Genomic DNA, 23,498 nt, shown 5'->3' on the forward strand with positions numbered 1-23,498 from the left:
GCAACCTGACCGGATCCGGATCGGATCCGGATCAGAACCGTACGGTTCCGATCCGGATCCGGTCCGGATCCGGTCAGGTCATCCGGTCCGTTTGGCAAACAACCGCTAATGTGAACCGGGCCTTATTTGTACTGTATGTGTATACATGTATGTTAAATTTTACAATTTTCGCAATAGTGGTCCTTTAATGGAATTGCTATATCAATTCCATTAATCTGATCAGATAAGATTGTGGGTTTCCATATATGGGCAAGACCGATCGTTTCCATTCAGTGATAACAATGATCAGAAACATTCAATCGTCTGTAGGAGGGTATCGTTAATATCCACCTTAAAGGAGTCATCAGGGAAAATGTAATAAAATAAGTGCTACTTACCGGTGGCTTCGTCCCGCCCCAAGCTCTCAGCATGTCCCTCGCCACAGCTCTCCCCGCAGCCGTTCGCCGCAGCTCGCTCCTGGTCCCCGGCGATGACGTACTGCGCCTGCGCGAGTGGCGCGGTCAATCACCTCCATGTGGGCCGGAGCGAACTACTGTGCCTGCGCAGTCTGCTCCGGCCCACGTGTCGGTGATTGACAGCGCCGCTTGCGCAGGCCGACCTGGAGGCTGCCCTGACATCATCGCCGGGGACCAGGAGCGAGCTGCGGCGAGGGACATGCTGGGAGCTTGGGGCTGGAGGAAGCACCCGGTGTGTAGCACTTATTTTATTCATTTTTCCCCTGATAACTCCTTTAATTCAAATAACCTATCTGTAAGTTTTTGGGATGTGGGAGAAAACCGGGGGAACCTGGAAGAAACATTCCTCTAAGGCCTCGTTCACATCATACGCGCTTCCGTGCTCATTTGGAAGCGGGTATGATGTGCTGAAATGCAGGAACGGCAGAAGGGTATAGACAGCCCTTCTACCGTTCACATCTACTGCGCTGCGCAACAGTACGATGCTCTATGAAGTGCTTGCGTACTGCTGATTTGCCCGCAAGCGCAGAGCTGATCCCATCACTTTCAATGGATGGGATCAGCAGTGCAGCTGCTCAGATAGCGTGCGATCGTATTCATTGCGTTCGGATCGCATGGCCATCTGCGCTAGCTAGATGTGAACGAGGCCTATGTGAAGAAGGATGTGTGACCTTCATAGCCTAGGCTAAACATCACTAGGAGGTAGGGGCTACATAACAATATACAGCAAAAAGTAGACATAGGAGGTTTTTCTGATGCTGAAACCAGTATAATTCATGTAAAATTGAGCATCCTGCAACATTTTTCACATTCTACATACTATGTGTTGTTACGTGCCTTTTTGAGTGTTACCTGTACAGTTAAAAAATGGCCATGCGTACCACATATCTAGATGACCTGAATCTGTCCAGAGATGGAGTTCCCAAAATATTCCAACTTAACACACACAAACAGCTTTGTAGTTCTGAAAGTATCTGGTACCGCTTCCTGCTCTGTCAATGAACATGATCCAAAAGGCAGTTCTGCTGAGGAGTTCTGAGACCTGTCGTGTCCAACCTACTGTAAGTTTAAGACCCACCAGAAGCGCATGTAGCAGGGGCATAACTACAAGGGAGCAGGGTGACTCAGAGCTGTAAGGGGGACCCAACTACTATTTCACTCCCTCTGGTAAAGGGGTCCATACTTCAGATCAGGTGTTTTTGTTATGGGCGTGAGGATTACCCTGTCCACAATTGTATTATGGCCCCCAGGCTCTGAGGGTCACCAGGGGTAGGCAAGGGAAAGGGTGTGAATATTGAGGTGCTCACCAAAGTTTTGATGGGGAGCGCCATGATTTGTAGTTACGCTCCTACTATGTAGAACCAGGGACCCAAGAGCTGCAAGGCAAAAGTGCAACACACTACACCACTGAGCTGCACATCCAACAGAGTTTAAACCAATGGATTTATGGAAGAATGCAAAAGCCAAAAGAAGGGCCCTGAATATAGGAAGGGACCATGGCCTTTACAATATGTGAAGAGCTGGTAGATTGCTCCATCTGTCCAACTGTAACTGAAACTACAGTAACACCCCACCTGGTGGAATAATCCTATAAGATGATCCACTAGGCCCATCCTCTCTGATTGGCTAGCCAAACTCCCAGAAACCCACAGACCCACAACAACGTGCCATTCTGAGTCCTACGGTAACATGAAAGCAATCACCTTATGACCACGATGATCCCGTCAAAGATGTTATATGGATTCTTGATGTATCCAAAGATGCCGAATGCCAGAAGCTTCAGAAGCATCTCTAGGGCAAACATGCTGGTGAAGACAATATTGCTGATCTCCAAGGCATTTGTCAATTCGTCGGGCTGGAAATAGAAGTTTGAGATTTCTTAAATGAACAAAAAACCATAACATACAGAGCAAAGACAGGCTGACCAGTCCAGGGGGGGGGGGGGGGGGGGGGGCTAAATGTATGTAACACTTGGAAATTGTATCATGGAAGTGGGCTTGGTGTGATCTGCCTTCTTAAAACAGAAGGTACTTGCGATAATTCAGCTTTAAGTGAACATCTGTAGTTAACCACAATGCACCTCTACTGAGTATGCAAGTACTTGTCCAAGCCCTATCCCATAGAGCCATATCAATCCCTGCCATGCACTGAGGAGGACCAACAGTCCGAAATCGGATATCTACCTGTGGGGTTGATGCGGCTCTGTAAAATGTAAAGCTATACACCAGCGGTTCTGGATGCAAGCCTGGCTACAGGGGAATAAAGAGATAATTTGCATATTCAGTAGCGGTGCATTGTGGGTAACCACAGATTTTCACTTAAGGCTGAATTATCGCAAGTACCTTCTGTTTTAAGAAGGCAAGTCACACTAAGCATTGCTTTTTACTAGGAGGGCTTTTCAGTCTATTTTAGTCCCCTATACTTTCCTAGTGGTTTGGGTCACCTGGAGAAGAGTAAAAAAAAAAACTTGAGTTGTCAACTACGCAAAAGACCTCGCTTAACAGCTTTCCTCTTGATCCTAGTTCCACAACCCTGTCCTTAAGGCCCACCAACAGTACATGTTTTGCAGGAAACCACAAACATACACAGGTGGGGTAATTACTGTCTCAGCAGAGCTGATTACCTCTGTGGATTTCCAGAAAACATTCACCGTTGGTGGGCCTTGAGGACAGGGTTGGGGAACACTAGATTGTAAGCTGGCAAGGGCAGGGCTCTTTTACCCTTTTGTGTGTTGGAATTTGTTACACATTTTGTGTCTAGCAATTTGTTATACATTTTATTCATCATGGTACTACTGTCACTGTAATTACCAAGTCTGTATATTGCATATTAGTTAGTGTACACCATTATGTATTGTTTTGTATCCCATGTGTGTTCCCTACTTTGTACAGCATTGTGGAATATATTAGTGCTTTAAAAAGCAACAATAATAAAAATAATAAAAATAACAGCTTGTCAAATTCAACCCACTTTTCTGAAAAGTAAATAGAGGCTAAAACCCTGTTATCTATTAGGGCAGTGTTTCTCAAACCTGTCCTCATGAATCCCTAGTGGTGCATGTTTTGCAGGCAACCTCACCTAAGCACAGATAGGATAATTAGTGTTTTAGCTAGGTGGATTCCATGTAGCTGGGACACTAATTACCCCACCTGTGCATAGGTGAGGCTGCCTGCAAAACATGTACCATTGGGGAGTCATGAGGACAGGTTTGAGAAACATTGACCTCAATTCACTAAGATCAGGCAAGAGAAAACTTATGGTGCGTACACATGTCCTTTACAAACGCCCGCCCACGGGGCAGCCGTTCTGCCGACAGTTTCCTGGTGTGTACAGTTTATCGGCAGGCTGATAAGGCTGGTTTTGACTGATTCGCCGAGCGGATCGGTCAAAACCAGCCTTATCAGCCTGCCGACAGACTGTACACACCGGGAAACTGTCGGCAGAACGGCCGTCCCGGGGGCGGGTCTGACGACCTGCCGTTTGTAAAGATCAGGCGTGTGTACACAGCTACACCACCACACATCAATGGTATTTTCAGTGTTAATTAACTAAAGATGCTTGCCTGATTAAGGTGTAGAGATAAACTTTCACAGTGAGAGAGTTATCTTATCACTTCAGTCCTTAAGTTACCTCCTCTGTAGTTATTTTCACAAGCAGTTAATTAACAACCTGTCTTTAACCTTATAATTCTGTAGTTATTTAATTGCTAGGTACACACCATACAATTTTGTGTTAGATAGATGGTTTGATAGACGATTTCCAATTCAAATTCCCGCTCGATCCTCTTATCTTTTCTTATCTATTTCCATTCACTTCTATGAGGAATCGACCAGAAAAACGATCAAAAGTAATATCGAACATGACGTTCGATATTACTTTCGATCGTTTTTCTGGTCGATTCCTCATAGAAGTGAATGGAAATAGATAGGAAAAGATAAGACGATCGAGCGGGAATTTGAATCGAAAATCGATTGAGCGGAAAATCAACCCAAAAAAAACCTGCATCGTGTGTACCTAGCATAAGGATTGAATTGTTAACTTTAAAGCTCTCTCCTTAACTTATTAGACAGGAGAGTTAAGTTTACTACATGCCTTATCACCATGGTGATAACACTAGAAACAGTTCAGAGACATTATTAAAGGGGCACTATGGCAAAAAAAGAAAAATAGTAAAATTTAAAATACGTGCAAAAATAGACAAATAAGAAATTGAGAAATTTAAAATGCGTGTAAACATATACAAATAAGAAGTATGTTTTTTCCAGAGTAACATGAGCCATAAATTACTTCTCTCCTATGTTGCTGTCACTTACAGTAAGTAGTAAAAATCTGACATTACCGGCAGGTTTTGGACTAGTCCATCTCTTTATGGGGCATTATCAGGGATATATTTATTTTCAAAAGCACTTAGTGCATGGCAGTTGCTCTGTCCAACTGCCAAAAAACTGTGCAGCAAGCAGGGAGGCTGGCCAGCACCATTGTTTAAATCCTTTTTAGGGAATATCTTTACAAAGAAAAAAAGCCTTGCTGAGAATCCCCTATGAAGAGATGGACTAGCCCAAAACCTGTCACTTCTGTCAGATTTCTACTAGCTACTGTAAGTGACAGCAACATAGGAGAAAAGTAATTTATGGTACATTTTACGCTGGAAAAAATGTACTTCTTATTTGTCTATGTTTGCACATATTTTAGATTTTACAACTTTTGCTATAGTGCCACTTTAAAGACAGGAGATAAGCTTAGCATTAAGGTAAATGTGTTAGGGAAAAGGTAATCACTGCTGGGAAGTTCAAATGGTCATTACTTCTGCTTCTTTTTCAGCTTAAAAGGCAGAGTGTCAAATGTCAATTTGAGACTTTTTTTTTTTACTACTAATGTGCTATTTATCATCCCTACTACACATACAATTCATTAACTCATACGTTTATTTTCACTTCAGATTTACAATAAGGTGATTCCAAACAGTAAACAAGCCATTGGTTTTGGCCCTTATTGTCCCGGAGGCCCGCTTTAAGTAGGTCCTGGTTAATAAATCTGTCGTTCCATGCGACAAAAAGAATAATTAGCAACTCCTATATCAGCAGCAGAGAGTTCACCCGAATGTATTTTTCATGACCTTGCTGATGGGCGATGGAGTGTGGTTTAAATATCACTGTCTGTGGGATAATGCGGAGAGTGTAATGTTTCTGTCGCCTGAGAATTGAGCGAGTAATGAAGCATACACTTTGCATAACTCAGGCTTTCTGAGGCCGGCGCGCAGAGGGAAGCCTTACTGACAATCAGATCAGCCCGTTTCAGCCGGCGACACGTCCTCTACGAGGGGAGGAACGCTGCCAGAGTGTGAAGAGATAATGAGGTGCCCGGTGGCTGGGCTGAGGGTCGTTCTGCCATCCTAGAGGGAGCTTGGCGGGGAACGAGGGCAACGTGACAAAGCTCCATGCAGAGTCACTGCGGATGATAATGCTGCCCTCATGACATGGATCGCTTTATGTAACACCAAACCCAAGATTTAAAGAGACACTGAAGCAAAAAAAAAAAATATGATATAATGAATTTGTTGTGTAGTATGGATAATTACTAAAACATTAGTAGCAAAGAAAATATTCTCATACTTTTTATTTTTCAGTTATATAGGCTTTTTTTTATAACACTGCATAATTCTCTAATATTTGCAGTGTACACACTACTCAGCATTCTAAATGATTTTATAGAGCAGGCTAGTGAACTTTTGAACTGTCCTCTGCAGGAAAAAACAAACAAAAAACTACACAGTACCAGACACTTGAGATGATAAGCTTCAGAAGACCGAGCTCTCTGTGACTTTGAAAGTCATGGAGCTGAAAGGCTCTTTTGCATAGATAACAACTGGAGTTTCTTAACTCTTCCTGTACTGGAAACAATATTAGACTTATGTCTCTGCTCCTAATGTTATTTCTTAGCTGTAATACACATACAAGTCATTATATCATTTTTTTTCCGCTTCAGTGCCTTTTCAAAGGACTGCTATTGTGAAACATTGTAACATTTAAAGTAAACTTGAAGTGAAAATAAACGTATGATATAATGATCTGTATGTGTCGTACAGCTAAGAAATAGAACATTAGTAGCAAAGAAAAGAGTCTCATATTGTTTCCAGTACAGGAAGAGTTAAAAAAAAAACAACTTCATTTGTTATCTCTGCAAATGAGCTTCGCTGAGCTATTTAACCCAACTTGGGTCAGACAGTCTTGGTTTCTTAAGCACTTATCTCAACCTGTCTCTCTTTTACTTGGTTAAAAAGGGGAACTTCAGCCTAAACAAACATACTGTCATTAAAGGGACTCCAAGCACTTCTCATGGGTATGCCTTTAACCACTTGAGGACCGCAGTGTTAAACCCCCCCTAAAGACCAGGCACTTTTTTTAATTAAAATGGCCACTGCAGCTTTAAGGCCAAGCTGCAGGGCCGCACAACACAGTACACAAGTGATCCCCCCCCCCTTTTCTCCCCACCAACAGAGCTGTCTGTTGGTGGGGTCTGAACGCCCCCCCTGTGTTTATTTTTTTTAAATCAATATTTATGTTTCTATTTTTAAAATAAAAATGACTTTTTTTTCCTTGTAGCCCTGCTCCCTCCCTCCCTCCGCCAGCCAATCAGCGTGATCAGCTGTCATAGACTTCAGCCTATGACAGCCGATCACTGCCCAGCATATGGAGGGGACAGCCGTGTCACATGGCTGTCCCCAGTACAGCGCTGCTGCTGATCGCAGCGCTGTACCACTAATTAGACGGCGATTACGCCGTCTAACAGTCTCCTGAGCGGCGCCCACCGAGCGCGCAGCCTGCGGGCGATCTCTTGCAAAACAGAGCCCCAGGACTTTACGGCAATCGGCGTTAGGTGGTCCTGGGGCTGCCGCCGTGGCCACGCCCATCGGCGTGACGCGGTCGGCAGAAGGTTAAAGGGAACCTAAACTGAGAGGGATATGGATGTTTCCTTTTAAACAATACCAGTTGCTTTGCGGTCCTGCTGCTCTCTTTGGCTGCAACAGTGGCTGAATCACACACCTGAAACAAGCATGCAGATAATCCAGTCTGACTTCAGTCAGAGCACTTGATCTGCATGCTTGTTGAGTGGCTGTGGCTGAAAGTATTATAGATACAGGATCAGCAGGAGAGTCAGGCAACTGTATGTTTTTAAAAGGAAAAATCTATATCCTCAGTTTAGGTTCCCTTTAAAGAGATTCAGACCAGTGCTGCAAAGTACTTAAAGAGAACCCGAGGCGGGGTTCTCACAATGCAATCCACATAAGCTCCAGAGCACTGAAGATCGCCAAGGATCCCTCCCACCCTGGCCACTAGTTTTTCAATCAGCTCCCCTTGGGGCAGAGGTACCTGAGGTACCGGTCCATCTCCACAAAGACCACGAGACACAAAAACAGCTTCTTCCCCTCAGCTGTAACTTCGCTGAACTCTATAAACTCTGCCCGTGCTCTCCCCCCGTAGACCCCCCGTGTTGACTCTCTGCCTTTAAACCACACGGCAGATGTGTTTAAAAAAGTATTATGTTGTGATGAAGTGTTGTCTACTATGTTCTATGCTCTGTTGTCTCTTATGTTATATATATATATGCCCTGTATTCATGTGCCAAACCCAATTCCGGGCACGACCCAGTCGTGCTTGGCGAAATAAATGCGATTCTGATACAGAGGCTGGGTCTGCCTATACAGCCCAGCCTCTGTTGCCATTTCAAACCCCCTAACTTCCCCCTGCGCTCTGTAATCAGCCATAAATTACAGCCGCGCTGCCGACACACAGCGTGTCAGCAGCGGGCTGTGTTTACCTCTGTACTGACAGTCTGCCGCTCCCCCCGCCTCCTGCATAGCTCCGGTCCCCACATGCATCCCTTCCCTCCCCGCTGATTGGAGGGAAGGGACAAGGGCGGGGACCGAAGCTATGCAGGAAGCGGGGGGAGCAGCGAGACTGACATACAGAAGTAAACACAGTCCGCACTGCGCGGCTGTGATTTATAGGTGATTACAGAGCGCAGGGGGATTGAAATAGCAACAGAGGCTGGGCTGTATAGGCAGACCCAGCCTCTGTATGTGGATTGCATTGTGAGAACCCCGCCTCGGGTTCTCTTAAAAGATGCATACCTTTCTGTAGCTTGTGCTCTCCTCTTTCATTTGACGCCGTTCTACACCAAATAGTTTTCGTTTGATTTCAATTTAAAAATCACGGCTGCCATCTTGGCTATGTTATAACTTCCGGGTCACCCCTGTCTTCTCTGTTACAGAAGTGCATCACTGAAGGAAGCAGGAAGAGGAAGTGACACGCATGGCCATTGCAAGAGACTCGTCCAGAGGGGTCATAGCACGACTTTGTTGGAACTCAGCCATACACTGGTCGATTACCACCAGATCGACCAGCAGATAGATCCCTCTGTGATCGAATCTGATCAAAGAGGGATCTATTGGCTGCCTACACTGCAAACAGATTTTAAACCTATTTCACTATGAAATCGATTCACACTCTGTGGAGCTGCCGCTGCTGCCCCCCCCCCCCCCCTGCATACATTACCTGATCCGGCCGGTGCGGGTCCTCCGGTTACCGCTGTCTCTTCTCCGCTCTGGGCTCCAGCTTCACTTTACTTCCTGTCGGGGGAAGTTTAAACAGTAGAGGGCGCTCTACTGTTTAAACTTCCCCTGACAGGAAGTAAGTGAAGCCAGCCGGAGAAGGGACCGCGGGGACACGGGCCGGCGGAACAAGAAAGGTATTGTCGCTAGCGTCGGTCGTCGGACATTCGAACGCCGATATCGATGCACTTCCGACTTGCCGGCGATCGAGTGAAATTTTCCGCATGGACGGATCGATCAATTTCAGGCGGAAATCGGTCGATCGGTCAGCATTTGCATATCAAATTCACAGCAGATTCGATCACAGTGATCGAATTTGCTATCTATCGGCGGGAAATTGAGTAAGTGTATGGTCTCCTTTAAAGGCATACCCATGAGAGGTGCTCAGAGTCCCTTTAAGTTACATTAGTTATGTTAATTAAAATAGATAGGTAATATAATATCTTGCCCACCCTGTTGTAAAAGAACAGGCAAATGTTTGTAATTTCATGGGGGCAGCCATCTTTTTCATGGGGGCAGCCATATTTTTGGTTGAAAGGAGGTGGCAGGGAGCACGAGACACAGTTCCAACTGTCCAACTGTCCTGTGTCCTGATCACCCCTCCCAGCTGCGCGCTAGGCTTCAAATCTCAAATAAAAAAAAAAAAAAAAAATTTGCACCAAAACAGCAGAAGGAGAACAACAACATCAGTAATCCCATCATGCTTTGCACAGCATCAGGGGAAACATGCCCAGGCAGTTTTCTTCTGTGCAGCTAAAAATGAGGCTTGGGTAAAACAAAGTTCTGATGCTGTGAAACTGCTGTGTGTTAAAGAAACACCAGGCCTTTCTAAAGCCTCATCTACACGTGTAGATGAGGCTCCGAACCGGCGCCTCGATTAGCCTCTTCCGCATCCCCGCCGCGTCCCTGCTCGCCCGCGCGTGCGTCGGATACGATTCCCCGCTCGTCCCCGCCGGCGCCGCTTATCTTCTAATCAGATTGGTTTTCCAGGCATTTTTGGTACAGTAGCTGTTCAGTAACAGCTTTACTGTAACAATATCTGTAATCTGCTACACAAAAAAACGCTACACAAAACCGCAAAACGCTAGCAATATGCTTCATAATAAGAAGAAAATACACTTCAAAATCCGCTAGTGTTTTGCGGATCTGCTAGCGGTCTTTGGTGTGCACCAGGCCTAACTGAAAATAAAACCAAGAGACTTTTTTCTTTGTTACTAATGTTTTATTCCTTATCCATCCTACACATACAATTAATTACAGCATAAGTTTTTTGGGTTTTTTTTCCGCTTCAGGTTTGCTGTAAAATACACGAGTACACATACTTATAAGAAGTACATTTCTCCCAGATTAAAATGCACTATAAATGACTTTTTTCCTATGTTGCGGTCTCTCAAGGTGGCCATACATGTATCGATTTTTGCATCAATATCCGTCTGATTCAATCATCTGCTTGAAATTGATGCAAGTGATTCCCAATCGATCAACCGCCATTCAAAATTAGTCGATTTAGTCAATCACGCAGGCCAGAAAATGTTGGTTGCCAGACGATAGCGGTGTTTGATTTGACGGCCGATGAAGCTACTCTCACCTGTCCACAGAGTGTGGCTCCAGTGTCTTCTCACCACGCTGGCTGCTTCCTCTCACTTCACTTCCCTGTCTCCGGGCGCCTGTGTGACCTAACTAACACTACAGGCCTCTACTGGTTGCGTAAGGTAGGTGCCACGCTGCCCCTAGTGTCTGTCGTCACATCACACAGACGCCCGGGACTCAGGAGTGAAGGAGCAGCTGGAAGGGACAGCAGAGACCGGTACCGTGCGGTGGACAGGTGAGCTACAACGCATAGCCCAGGGGGAAGACCCAGCAGGCAGGCAAGACCGTTTCTTGGGCAGTGCGACTGCCCTGGGCACAGGTCTGCAAGTAAAAGAAGGGGGGCCCATGCAGAAGGAGATAACCGCTAGGGAGCTGGTGACGCGCGGTGCAGCCAAATGGAAGAAGATTACTCTTGGGCTGCCTGCGTCAGACATAAAGTCATTATCACGTCACCACCGTGTGATGACACCTGATGTCCTGTAGCGGTACTGCAGGCTATCAGTGTACGGCACCCATGGAGGAGTCGGCTTTCCGGGCTTTCTTCACCTGTGTGCTTTCCTGGTCCCTGCTTCCTCCTGGATGAGCGGCTGGTCACTAGTAAGTAGGCAGATTTACTTGTGACCTGTGGCTGTGTGACTGTACCTGAAGAGCAAGGGTTCACAAGTCCATAGGGTGGGGGGAGGCACACCCTCACTCTGGGTGCAATTTAGCCTAGAAACTGCCCTGCAGGCGGGCACAGATTGTCAAACATTTCATGCTGAAATCTATTGAAAATCTGTGTCTAGTATGTGGAGGGATTAGAGCAGACAGATCCCTCTCTAATCAGATAATGATCACAAAGAGATCTAACTGTTGGTCATATTGACCAGTATATGGCCTGTTCACGGTGGGCAGTAAAAATCTCTGACAAATCTGACAGGTTTTGGATTAGTCCATCTCCTCATGGAGGGTCCTCACAGTTTTCTTTACTCTTTACAAAAGCAATCCCTGGAAAGGATCTATACAAAAATGTCACCAAGCATTACTACTTACCTCTACACTATTTTGGCAATTGCCATTCAGGAGTGCTTTCGAAAAATAAAAATCTTGAGAATCCCCTATAAGGAGATGAATTAGTCCAAAGCCAGTCAGAATTTTAATCTGGGTGAAAATGTGCTTCTGTTAAGCAAGTATACATATGTATTTTACATTTTTACAATTTTTCACAATAGTGGTCCTTTAACGAGGGCTGACATCATGGTATTAGTGCTGCAGGGGGCCCAATAGACATAGACTAATAGACATTAGGCTTATGTCACCTGAAATGATCATTTGTGATTGTTTTGGGCAACAGTTTTACCATCCTTCTCAGCAATCAGCCTGGCCTGTTGAAAATAGTAATCGGCCATGTTGGATTCCCCACAAAGTCTTCTGTATGTAGCTTGGCAAAAGCCCCGTGTTGATCTCTGTATGGGTATTGGTGTGCCAACTGGTTTCCCAACTGATTTGTAAAGGATGTACTCAAAGCAGAACTGCAGCAACTTTTATAATACTTTTGGACTATGTAAAAAAGGTTACAAACACAGGCAAATTTGATGCTAATATTATGCAAACATAAAGAGGAAAGCCTTGTTCACATCTAAAATCGCAATCACTGATGCCTGCGGTTTGCGATTTTGTGCACGATTATTTTTAGCGCCTCCCGGTGTTTACCTGCGCGTTGCGATTTTTTGTAAAAAAAAAAGACTAAATAAATGTGTTTATTCATGAAAGCGCTGGGGAAATTGCTATACAAAACGCTTTTTCAAGCGTTTTGCGATTTCCCTATACCTTCCCATTGAGGCAAATCGCCCCCAAAATGGTACAGGCAGCGCTTTGGTGAGCGGATCGGAATCAAACCGCTCAGATGTGAACACTCTCATAGGGAATCATTGCACCAGCGCTTTTAGTTTTAGAGCGATTATGAAAATCGACGGCGCTTAAAAAAGTCGAAAACGCCCTTAGTGTGACCAAGCCCGAACTGTAATAAAAAAAAAGCCGTGAATAAAATTGCTTATTTTTTACAATATTCATTTAGGGCTCGTTCACATCCAAAATCGAAATCGCTGACGCCAGCAATTTTCGATTTTGTGGGCGATTTTTTTTCCTCCCCCCGGCGCTCGGGTGGGCGCTGCGGTTTTTGTAAAGATCTTTTTCTGAGCGATTGTGTTTTTTTTTTTTTACTCCCTGACGCAAGTCAGGAAGTGAACTCTTTGACCTGGAAAAGAACAAATACAATGTATTCATTCTTAAAAGCGCAAACGCAATCGCTGCACAAATCGATTTTGTGAGCGTTTTACGATTTTCCTATACCTTCCATTGAGGCAAAATATACTAAAAAATGGTACAGGCACTGCTTTGCTGAGCGGATCGGAAACGAACCGCTCAGATGTGAACTCTCTCATAGGGAATCATTGCACACGTGTTTTGAGGACGATTTTGAAAATCGCCTGTGCTTGAAAAAACGGCAAAAACGCCCTTAGCGAGAATGAGCCCTTAAAGAATTGTCAGTGTTTTCCCATTGTAAAATCTTTCCTCTCCCTGATTTACATTCTGAAATGTATCACAGGTGGTGACATCTTTATTGCTGCCAGGTGATTTGTATGGAATGTTCGCTACTGAGAGTTCTATGTACAGAGGGAGATACTGCTTGCTTGGCAGTTGGAAGTTATTTCCCACAATGCAACAAGGTTCACAGACAGCAAACTGTCAGGACTATGGTCATGGCATCACTCTGTGGGAGGGGCATCACCACAATATCAGCCACACAGAACTCTCTGATGATCTAGTCGAGAAAAGGCACACTCTCAGCCGTGGCAGACTCTCTTGAAAGTGAACCTCCAGAGTAAAAATCTACTTCGCAGCACTGAAAAGGCTTGGTGTTTCTTTAACAGTTTCACGGCATCAGAACTTTGTTTTTCTTAACCAAGCCTCATTTTTAGCTGCACAGAAGCTAAGCTCCGCCCCATCAAATAATTCTGCCAGGGCACTTTTCCCCTGATGCTGTGCAAAGCATGATGGGATTTCTGATGATGTTGTTCTTGTTGCTTAGCAACTGGGAGGGGTGATCAGGACATAGGACAGTTGGAACTGTGTCTCATGCTCCCTGTCACCTGCTTTAAAGCAAAAAGATGTCTGCCTCCATGAAATCACAAACATTTGCCTGTTCTTTTAAAACAGAGTGGGTAAGTAGGTATTACCTATCTATTTTAACCTGCCTGGTGTTCTGATTCCCGTGGCCCTGGGACCGTTTTTTTGCACTTTTTTTTTTTTATTTTTCATGTAGCTAGTCTAGCGCTAGCTACATGATTCTCCCCTCCCTGCGGCGTCCCTCCCTGTTGTCCGATCGCCGCTGGCGCAATCACCTGTCCGGAAAGGGAGGTTAACATAACTATGTAACTTAATGACAGTATGTTTGTTTAGGCTAAAGTTTCCCTAAGTCAAAGTGAGCTGCTCAGCATTTGGACTGAAATATATTATTATATAGTATTTATATAGCGCCGACATCTTCCGCAGCTCTATACAGAGTATATAGCCTTGTAATATAACTGTCCCTTAGAGGGGCTCACAATCTTATTCCTGCTATAGTCATATGCCCATCATAGTCTAGGGGGAAGCCAATTATCTGTATATTTTTGGGATGTGAGAGGAAACCAGAGTGTCCCAAGGAAACCCACACAGACGCAGGGAGAGCATACAGTAGAAACTCTGTGCAGATAGTGCCCTAGCAATTCATGCAGTTGAACTGTTGGGATTAATGTATATACTCACATATAAGCCCACCTGCGTATAAGCTGAGGTACCTACTTTCCCTCAGAAACCAGGAAAAGTGATTGACTCACGTATAACGTCCCTCCCCAGTATAACCCCCTTCACAGCAGCCAGATGTCCCCCAAGGAAGATACAGCTGTCTCTCAAGACGCCACTAGATGACATCATAGATATGAGACACAGCGATTGCCACACAGGAAGAATCCCTGATCATTGCACAGCTGACACATTGATTGCACACTCCGCTCCACAAGCGAGGGGATACAGGTAGTCTCGAGCGACACACGCTACACACCATGTAGGAGGGGATGGGGGGCACGGACACAGCAGGGAGCTAGCTGGCAAGAGCAGAATTACTAGTGCACAATCCTTATGCTCCTCTGCCAGTAACAAAACCTGCTCAACCATTCTGTTCTGCTCCACTGACTCACATATAAGCCGAGGGGTAACGTTTCAGCACATTTTTGTGCTGAAAAATTAGGCTTATACGCGAATATATAAGGGTACTCTCTTCTCAACAAAGGTGGACTTTCACTTTAAACGTGTTCCTGAATCTCCAGACAGCCTTAGGCACTCATTATTGCCCCCTAGGAAGGTTATACACAGACCAATCTAGTCTAGGAATGCTTGAAGCAAAGGCATATCTTATAATAATCAGTCAGCCTACAAACATCCTTATTCTAGAGAAGAAAATGCAGAGAAATATCAAAAAAACCCACACACATGAAAAAGCGAATGTTCTAGCAATTAAACCCACTGAAATCAGCTGCTCTGCTCAGGCTGTTTTTTAATTAAAGGTGTCTCTTGAAAGAGGGCGATAAGGCTTTAATTTGAGGCTTTCGATAACCTCTCTGTGCTTCTCCTTCGCCCCCCGGTTTGATTCAGGCGTTTAATAATCACAGCGCATACCGCAAAGTAACTTTCCACCTGTCTTGAAAGTGACAAGAAAGTCATTTGGAAGAAAGATGGGGAGCGATATAAATTGGATTGTGCTGGGAGATTTAGGGAAGGGGAGAGGCGGAGGCGCGGCCGGCGGTGTAATCTTGTGTTTTCACGGAAGGTAAGCGCTGTTGGTTTTAGCAAAACGGCTTTTATTGACAATCCGATACAGGCAGGCAGCGCAGCATAAATAACAGAAAATATGTCCGCGTCTTGCTGCCTGGAGAAAATACGCCACTGAATGCTGCTCCCGCTCCTCGCATTATCTGTGTAACAATGCCTTATCCAACAGCAGAACAGGCCAGCCCCAACCAGACTGCTTCATTTTAGATCTACGGGACACTTCAGCATTAATACCTATGTTCGAATGGGTACCATAATGTCTAGGCTTAAAGTGTAACTGTCGGGCATAAAATCAATTCTTTATTTTTATCTGGTAAACAAGTAATAAGGATGCTAACTGAGCAATTCAAAAGTTAAAAATCACTATTACTTTTCTTGTTGATAAATGATCATTCCCCAGTTTACCTGACTCTTATTTGGTACACACAAAATTTGGTATGCACAAAGGAAGTTGCAGAGCATGCTGGGTTGTCCTTTTTTTGCTTCTCTTCTTCCCCTCAGACTTAACTAATGAAGCCTGATTGGCTGAAGCCTCTTTCCCTCCTGTTTTCCCCTCCCACGCCTCTGTTCCTCTCTGATTGGCCAATATTTCTCATGCTGAGACAATGCACTTTCTATAGTGGAGGGCGGGCAATGAGTACACAATCAGACAGAAGAGAGTAAGGGAGGAACTTACATCAGGATTGGCTTCAAAATAGCCACAGTTAAAATGGGAAATGCCAAGAAGGATTCTCTTTTTTTACTGTAGAAAAATCACTAAAATCAAAACATGGACAGTGCAATACATTTGTTATGTAAGTAGAGCAAGTATTTATCTACTTATACTGTATATGTGTTGTTATTTTTTTCTGAGATAGTATGGCTGACAGCGCCTCTTTAAAAGACCACTACAGGTAGTCCACGGTTAACAAACGAGATAGGGACTGTAGGATCATTCTTAACCTGAATCTGTTCTTAAGTCGGAACAATGTGCTATCTCTATCCCCTGTACCTCCTCTGTGCCCCCCTGTGCCTCCAGTGTCCCCCTCTGTGTCGCCTCTACCCTCTGTACCTGCTTATACAAGTTTAAAAGCCATTTTTCCTTTGCATTTTTTTAAAATCGATTTTCTCAAAAACTACAAGTCCAATTTGCAAAAAATGTTTTTTCTCCTAGTAGAAATCTGACAGAACAGACAGGTTTTGGACTAGCATATCTCCTCATGGGGGATTCTCAGGGTTTTCTTTATTTTCAAAAGCACTTGGTAAATGGCAGTTGCTCAGTCCAACTACCAGAATAGTGTGCAAACCGGTATAGATCTTTTCCTTTTTTAAAGAGACTCTGAAGCGAGAATAATTCTCGCTTCAGAGCTCATAGTTAGCAGGGGCACGTGTGCCCCTGCTAAACCGCCGCTATCGCGCCGCTAAACGGGGGTCCCTTCACCCCCAAACCCACCCCTGTAAGACTTGGTCGCAAAGTTGGTCGTGAAATGAGGCAGGGCTAACGGCTGCAGCCCTGCCTCCAGTCGCGTCTATCAGCGGCGCATCGCCGCCTCTCCCCCGCCCCTCTCAGTGAAGGAAGACTGAGAGGGGCGGGGGAGAGGCGGAGGTACGCGTCTGATAGACGCGCGGGAGGCAGGGCTGCGGCGGTTAGCCCTGCCTCAATGCGGAAGAGATTCCGCTCTGTACGGGGTGGGTTTGGGGGTGAAGGGACCCCCGGTAAGCCGCGGGATAGCGGCGGTGTAGCAGGGGCACACATGCCCCTGCTATCTATGAGGTCTGAAGCGAGATTTATTCTCGCTTCAGACTCTCTTTAAAGAATAAATTAAATACTGAGAATCCCCCATAAGGAGATGGACGAGTCAAAAATCTGTCAGTTCCATCAGATTTCTACTAACTACTGTGAGTAACTGCAACACAGGAGAAAAATAATTTACACCTCATTTTACTCGGAAAGTAATATACTTCCTATTTGTATGTGTTTACATGTATTTAACATTTTTTGCAACAGTGGTCCTTTAACCCTTGGGGTTATTTTCTACTAGGAAACACAATCGCAATTGCTTTTCTTTCTAATCTCCTCCGGCGTGATCCATTGCGTGTACAGCGCAATAGCAGTGTATTTTGCGTTTGCGAGGAAAATCTTATAGCACTGCGATTGCTATACAATTTCCCTGTGATCTCCTATACAAAGTATAACCGCTGAATCGCACAGAAAATGCGACAGGACGACAAGTGCACTCAGGTAACAAATTGCGAAGGTTCAAACTAATGGAAACAGCCGACCAGGCCAGCCTCATGGATCCAGCCGCAGCCACACACTTCCGCACCCAGGGAGTGGAGCCCTCTCCTCCTGAGCCACCTTGCAATGACTGTCCTCCCCGCGGCCGTCACCCCCAGGCTCAAGATTAGTGGCCTCCACCCTCAGCTGCCATGGCACCAGCAGCAGACACCACCTCCAAGTTGACCCCGGCCGTCACCTCCAGGCTCAAGGTTAGTGGCCCTCAATCCACCCTTAGCCGCCACGGCACCAGCAGCAGACACCACCTCCAAGTTGACCAAATCCCCCATCAGCCTCTGGCCTGCTAGACCACCCACGTGGAGATGCCGGCTGCCACCTCCAGTCTCACTCCTGAGACTGATCCACCACTGGTCTCCCCATTCTTCTGGTCACCACCGCTCCTGAGCCCTCTCCAGTTCAGGATACACAGCCTGCTTCAAGGTGATCGACATTGGAGCAAAGCCAGCTAAACGGGACACTAACTGGCACGGTCACACTTCATCCAAGGGGACACTTTCATTGTTATTTTTCACCTTCTCTCTCCTCCTTCCTCTTTTCTCTCTATCTTCCCCAAGGATAGATTAGGGGCATCTGATTCAAGTGACCACTGGAAACGCGTTTCGAGTGCCATGGACGGCAGCAGATTACCCTCTGTTCCTTCTCCTGGTTCCTCCATTTACATATCCTATCTATGCCTATACTTTACGGGGGAAATTTATCAAGAGTGTCTGAGACAAAATATAAGGTTTTTAGAAATCTGTGCAGAACGGTTTCAGACATATTAAGAAATCACGAATTAGTGCAGTTTATCTGTTGTAAAACAGGAGTTAGAAAGGTCTCTCAGGGGGCATTTATCATGAGTGTCTCAGACAAAATATTAGTAGGTGTTTAGAAATCCGTGCAGAATTCTCAGACATCCTAAGAAATCACTAAATCATACAGATTCCTTCTTAAACTGTTAGGAATAGGAGTTAGGCAGGTCTCTCAGACAGTGCAGTGTGTGAGGGAAATTGCTATTGCTGAGGTAACCAATACATCTGCTGTATTGCATCAATGCCCAGCACTGGAAGGGTTAACCACAGAACAGCTTCACAGGACACCTCGCAGCAGGGGGGAGGAGCACTTCACAAGTCATGCCTAGCCTGCACCGCTGCACTATCTATAGAACTGCTATTAAGCTCTTCTTAATCTGCAACAGTTTAGGGATGGATTTGCACTTTTCTTAACTGTAGTGCAGCTCTAGAAATACATGCTAAACTGCCGTTCTTACGTAGGATTTGAGAAGCTTCTTATTATCATGCAGAACAGTTCCTCTGCTGGTTAGAACTGTTTAAGAAGAACAAACTGTCCCTAATGCTTTGATAAATCTGGCCCTATGCCTTGCAGTGTACCTACAGTATGTATCTACTATGTATCTGTACATATCCACTGTATATCTACTGTATGATCAATGTACCATTCTGCTACTGAACCACCAACAATCCTGATGTGCCAAAATCAATTCTGGGTACAGCTCTCCTTGTACTTGAAAAATAAACATGATTCTAAAACAGTGGCTGTGGGTTCCGTCCGGTTTTGTGATCCGATTGCGATTGAAACTTAACACACTGATAGTGGAAAAGAGGCCCTAAGGCTACGTTCGCAGTGGCGGCATTGCACTGTGGTATAATGGTCATATTGTAACGCAGAAAGACACAGCGCAATGAAAAAACAATGCAATGTTTACTGTGCGGCCAGTGCAGTCAAACCGCGTACAACATCCCAGCGCACTTCATGCAGTGCGTTACAACAAAATGCGCGCGTTAACAGTTACTGTGAAGCATGCTTTTAGTGGTCTGCATGCTTCACTGTTTGCAAGGCAACACGCGTATAACATGTGGTGCCACTTTTATGTTACAAGTTCCTGATTACAGGGAATAACACCCACTGTTAACCTAGCTTTAGACTGCCAGCTATTTTTAAAGGGAACTTGAGGTGAGAGTGAAATTGAGGCTGACATGTTTATTTCTGTTTAAACAATGCACATTGCCTGGCTGTCCTGCTGAGCCTCTGCCTCTAATACTTAAAGCCATAGACCCTGAACAACCATGCAGAACAGATGTTTCTGACTGAAGTCTGACTAGATTAGCTGCATGCTTTGCTTGTTCCAGGAGTGTGATTCAGACACTTCTGCAGCCAAAGAGATCAGCAGCACTGCCAGGCAAATGGTTTTGTTTAAAAGGAAATACATTTGGCAGATTCCATAGGTCTCACATCTCGGGTTCCTTTAAAAAAAAAAAAAAAAGCCACAGGCCAGTGCCAGTTATGTGGGAATTGCGTTTGGCACATTTAGATGGTACATGGCATTTAGTAAAGGCCACATTAGTCAGCAGGATTGTCATTAACTACTTAAGGACCACAATGATTGAAATCTACGTCCTGTTTTGGTGGGCTCTTGGCTGGTAGGGCATAGATTTCAATCACCGCCGCAGCGCATCTGCCGTTTCCATCGCGCCGCTCAAACCTGCCGTCTCTCGCCGCAGCTCACTGGCTCTGGCTGTCTCTATGACGGCAGAGCCATGTGAGCAGGTCAGGAGCAGATTTCATTGACTCCTGGCTGTGTCTATCAATGTAAGCCGCTCCCATTGGCTTACATTGATAGACACGGTCAGGAGCCAATGAAAGCGGCTCCTGACCTGCTCACATGACTCTGCCGTCATAAGAGACGCCAGAGTGGATGTCAGAAGGGTCCCGGCGTGCGGCGGTGACTGCGATTGCGGCAGGTATCCGCGGTGATTCGTCGGGAATCTATCATTATTGTAACAGTGGTCTCTGGTCCTTAAGGGGGCAGAGACCGCTAGTACTTAACCTCCTTAGCAGTAACCCCGTGTGTGACACGGGGTAAGCCGCCGGAGGGTGCCGCTCAGGCCCTGCTGGGCCGATTTAAATAATTTTTTTTTTGCTGGACGCAGCTAGCACCTTGCTAGCTGCGCCAGCACCCCGATCGCCGCCGCCGCGCGCCCGATCGCCGCTATCCGGTGCGGCGCGCGCCCCCCCCCCCCCCCCAGACCCCTGCGCTGCCTGGCCAATCAGTGCCAGGCAGCGCCAAGGGGTGGATCGGGTCTCCCAATGACGTCCCGACGTCGCTGACGCCGGTGACGTCATCCCGCCCCGTCGCCATGGCGACGGGGGAAGCCCTCCAGGAAATCCCATTCTTTGAACGGGATTTCCTGATCGCCTGTCGCCGGAGGCGATCGGCGGGGCTGGGGGGATGCCGCTGAGCAGCGGCTATCATGTAGCGAGCCCTCGGCTCGCTACATGATTTAAAAAAATAAATAAATAAAAAAAAAACTGCTGCGCTGCCCCCTGGCGGTATTTTTCATACCGCCAAGGGGGTTAAGTGGTTAAGGTGCAAATAAGTGTATTATTATGATCCAGAATTATGCTAATTTTTATGAAAATGTAAATGGACAGATTACATTTTGTAGTGAAAGTATCTGACTGGTCCATTTTCAAACTGCATAGATGTGCAGAAATATTTGCATAATTATGTAACAACTTAGAATTGTTTGCATATTTCAATTCAGGTACACAATTGCCACTAAGCCCAAACGTTATACTAAAATGTCTACAGCTGTCTTTGGCAAAGGAGTATGGGGACAAAAATGCCTGAAAGACGAAAGAAGCTTGGCAAAAAAACGCCTAGAGACGTCTGTGTTGTATGGAAGTGAACATTCTCAGATGCCTATAGACGCTCGCAGTAGTAAGAGAGAACATTTGTTGGAAGAACCCTTTTCTCTGTGTTTGCGTTTTATGTGAGTTTTTAGTTCATTTCTGTTTTGTATTTCTAATAAATATTAATATTTAACAAATTAAATAATACATTTTCTAATCATCTTTTTCTCTCTCCCCGCCCCCTTCCAAAAAAAAAAAAAATCCAGCAAAAACGATTTTGATCTCTTATAGTAAAGCATTTCATACGAATCACATGTGATTTGCATACAGAATGCGATAAGAAGGGATTTGCTGTACAATTTTAAAATTCATATGAAATTGGATTGGAAAAACGCATGCCAAAGCAATTTTTGTGCAGATCATAGACTGTTCATAGTATTCAAAATCTGTTGGTCCTCATACTACATGGAGGTGGTGAATTGGCCAGTCCTCTGCAGATTACAACTGGATGTATGTGTGGAACCTCACATCATATGTGAATCTGGAGTAACAACTTTTGAGAAAGGAGCTGTAAACAGTTAGTGACAAAGTGGAGCCATCGCTGTCCTTGCAGTTACTATAGTAACACTCCAGTCAGAGCCCCCTCCCCCCTCTCATGTGTACAAAATGGCCGCCAAGGCTGTGGTATATGAATTGTTTTGGACAAAACCAAGAAATATGCTTTTCCCAGAGCACCACGTGACTGTTTAACCTCAGAATAAACACAGTTTGTCTCTTGGGTTCATTAATAAGTTATTTTGCTGCATGCAGATTGTGACGCTGACTAAAATCTGCCTAGGGCCACAAACATCCTTGTGGAAAACGCAATCTTTCACCTGGCGGTTCCAGTGAAACCTCTTTGGGTAACGCTCCTGTCATGGCCTCTGAGCTCCGCATTCAGACATAATCACACAAATCACCCCGTGCCTCAGTTAGCGGAGGGCAGGCACGTTCGCAATCCGGTCTGGGTCTACCGGGCTTGAAAATCCGCCTAGGAGTCCCTGCTAAATCTGTCCTCATCTCTAAAAATCTTCTTTGAGGAACAATATTAATTTCCATATATCAACATATATGAATGTAAACTATCTGTTTATGAGGTTTTCGTTTTGTCACAAAGGCGTGCAGGGAAATTGCCAGTTTTTTTCTCAAGGAAAACATTAGCATTCGATAATGGTGTACCTTTTAACTCAGAAATGCCATTTAAAGTCTGACTCTGAGCGTAGCTACAAGTGTAGTTCAATGATCCTCACACCAAGCCCACTGCTTAAAGGGTGAGAGACATATGGTGGCTGTCATATTGATTTCTTTTAAAACAATTCACATTTCCTGGCTGTCCTGCTGATCCTCTGCCTCGAATACTGTGAGGGTACGTTTCCACTTGAGCGGCGCAATTTGCTCGCGGAAACCGCGTCAACGAATCCGCATGCGGTTGCGGATTCGTTGACGTTTCCATGCGGATTTTCACGCGGAATCGCCCGCGGTTTTAACAACGCGATTTTAACCATGTCAATGCCGGCAAGCATTGACATGGGTTTTTAGACGAAATCGCACGCGGAAACGCCGGGAAAACCGCAAGACTAAAGAGCTGACGGTTTTCCTACTTAGTTACATGACCGATGATTCGCATGCGGGTGTGCGGCGTGAATTCTGACGGCTCTGCTGTGCAGATTTTTTCTGCATAGCGAGCCGCACAGAATTCCTGACAAGTGGAAACGGCGCCATCCACTTGTATTGGTTGAGCGAATCTGCATGCGGGAAACGCATGCAGATTCGCTCGAGTGGAAACGAGCCCTTAGCCAAAGACCCTGAGCAAGCATGCAGTTGAGGTGCTCTGACTTAAAGGGAACCTTAACTGAGAGGGATATGGATGTTTCCTTATAAACAATACCAGTTGCCTGGTAGTCCTGCTGATCTCTTTGGTAGCAAAAGTGGCTGAATCACACACCTGAAACAAGTATGCAGCTAATCCAGTCTGAGGCTCTATTCACACCTGCATCTTCAAAACGTTTTGCAGGAGTGATTTTTCCACGATTTCACACAA

At 45.4% G+C, this 23,498-nt stretch overlaps 1 protein-coding gene across 4 annotated transcripts in view; it reads right to left on the bottom strand.

Moving 5' to 3' along the window:
* CACNA1H (calcium voltage-gated channel subunit alpha1 H) overlaps positions 1 to 23,498 on the bottom strand; it is an 822,232-nt gene that overhangs the window by 182,513 nt on the left and 616,221 nt on the right. For all 4 annotated transcript variants that reach the window (XM_068244151.1, XM_068244150.1, XM_068244152.1 and 1 more), the window contains one exon: positions 2,159 to 2,310. In XM_068244151.1, coding sequence (XP_068100252.1) covers positions 2,159 to 2,310 — 152 coding nt within the window. The remainder of the gene's footprint in view (positions 1 to 2,158; positions 2,311 to 23,498) is intronic.

Source organism: Hyperolius riggenbachi, chromosome 7 (genome assembly GCF_040937935.1).
Source record: "Hyperolius riggenbachi isolate aHypRig1 chromosome 7, aHypRig1.pri, whole genome shotgun sequence".
In the NCBI taxonomy this organism is placed as follows: domain Eukaryota; kingdom Metazoa; phylum Chordata; class Amphibia; order Anura; family Hyperoliidae; genus Hyperolius; species Hyperolius riggenbachi.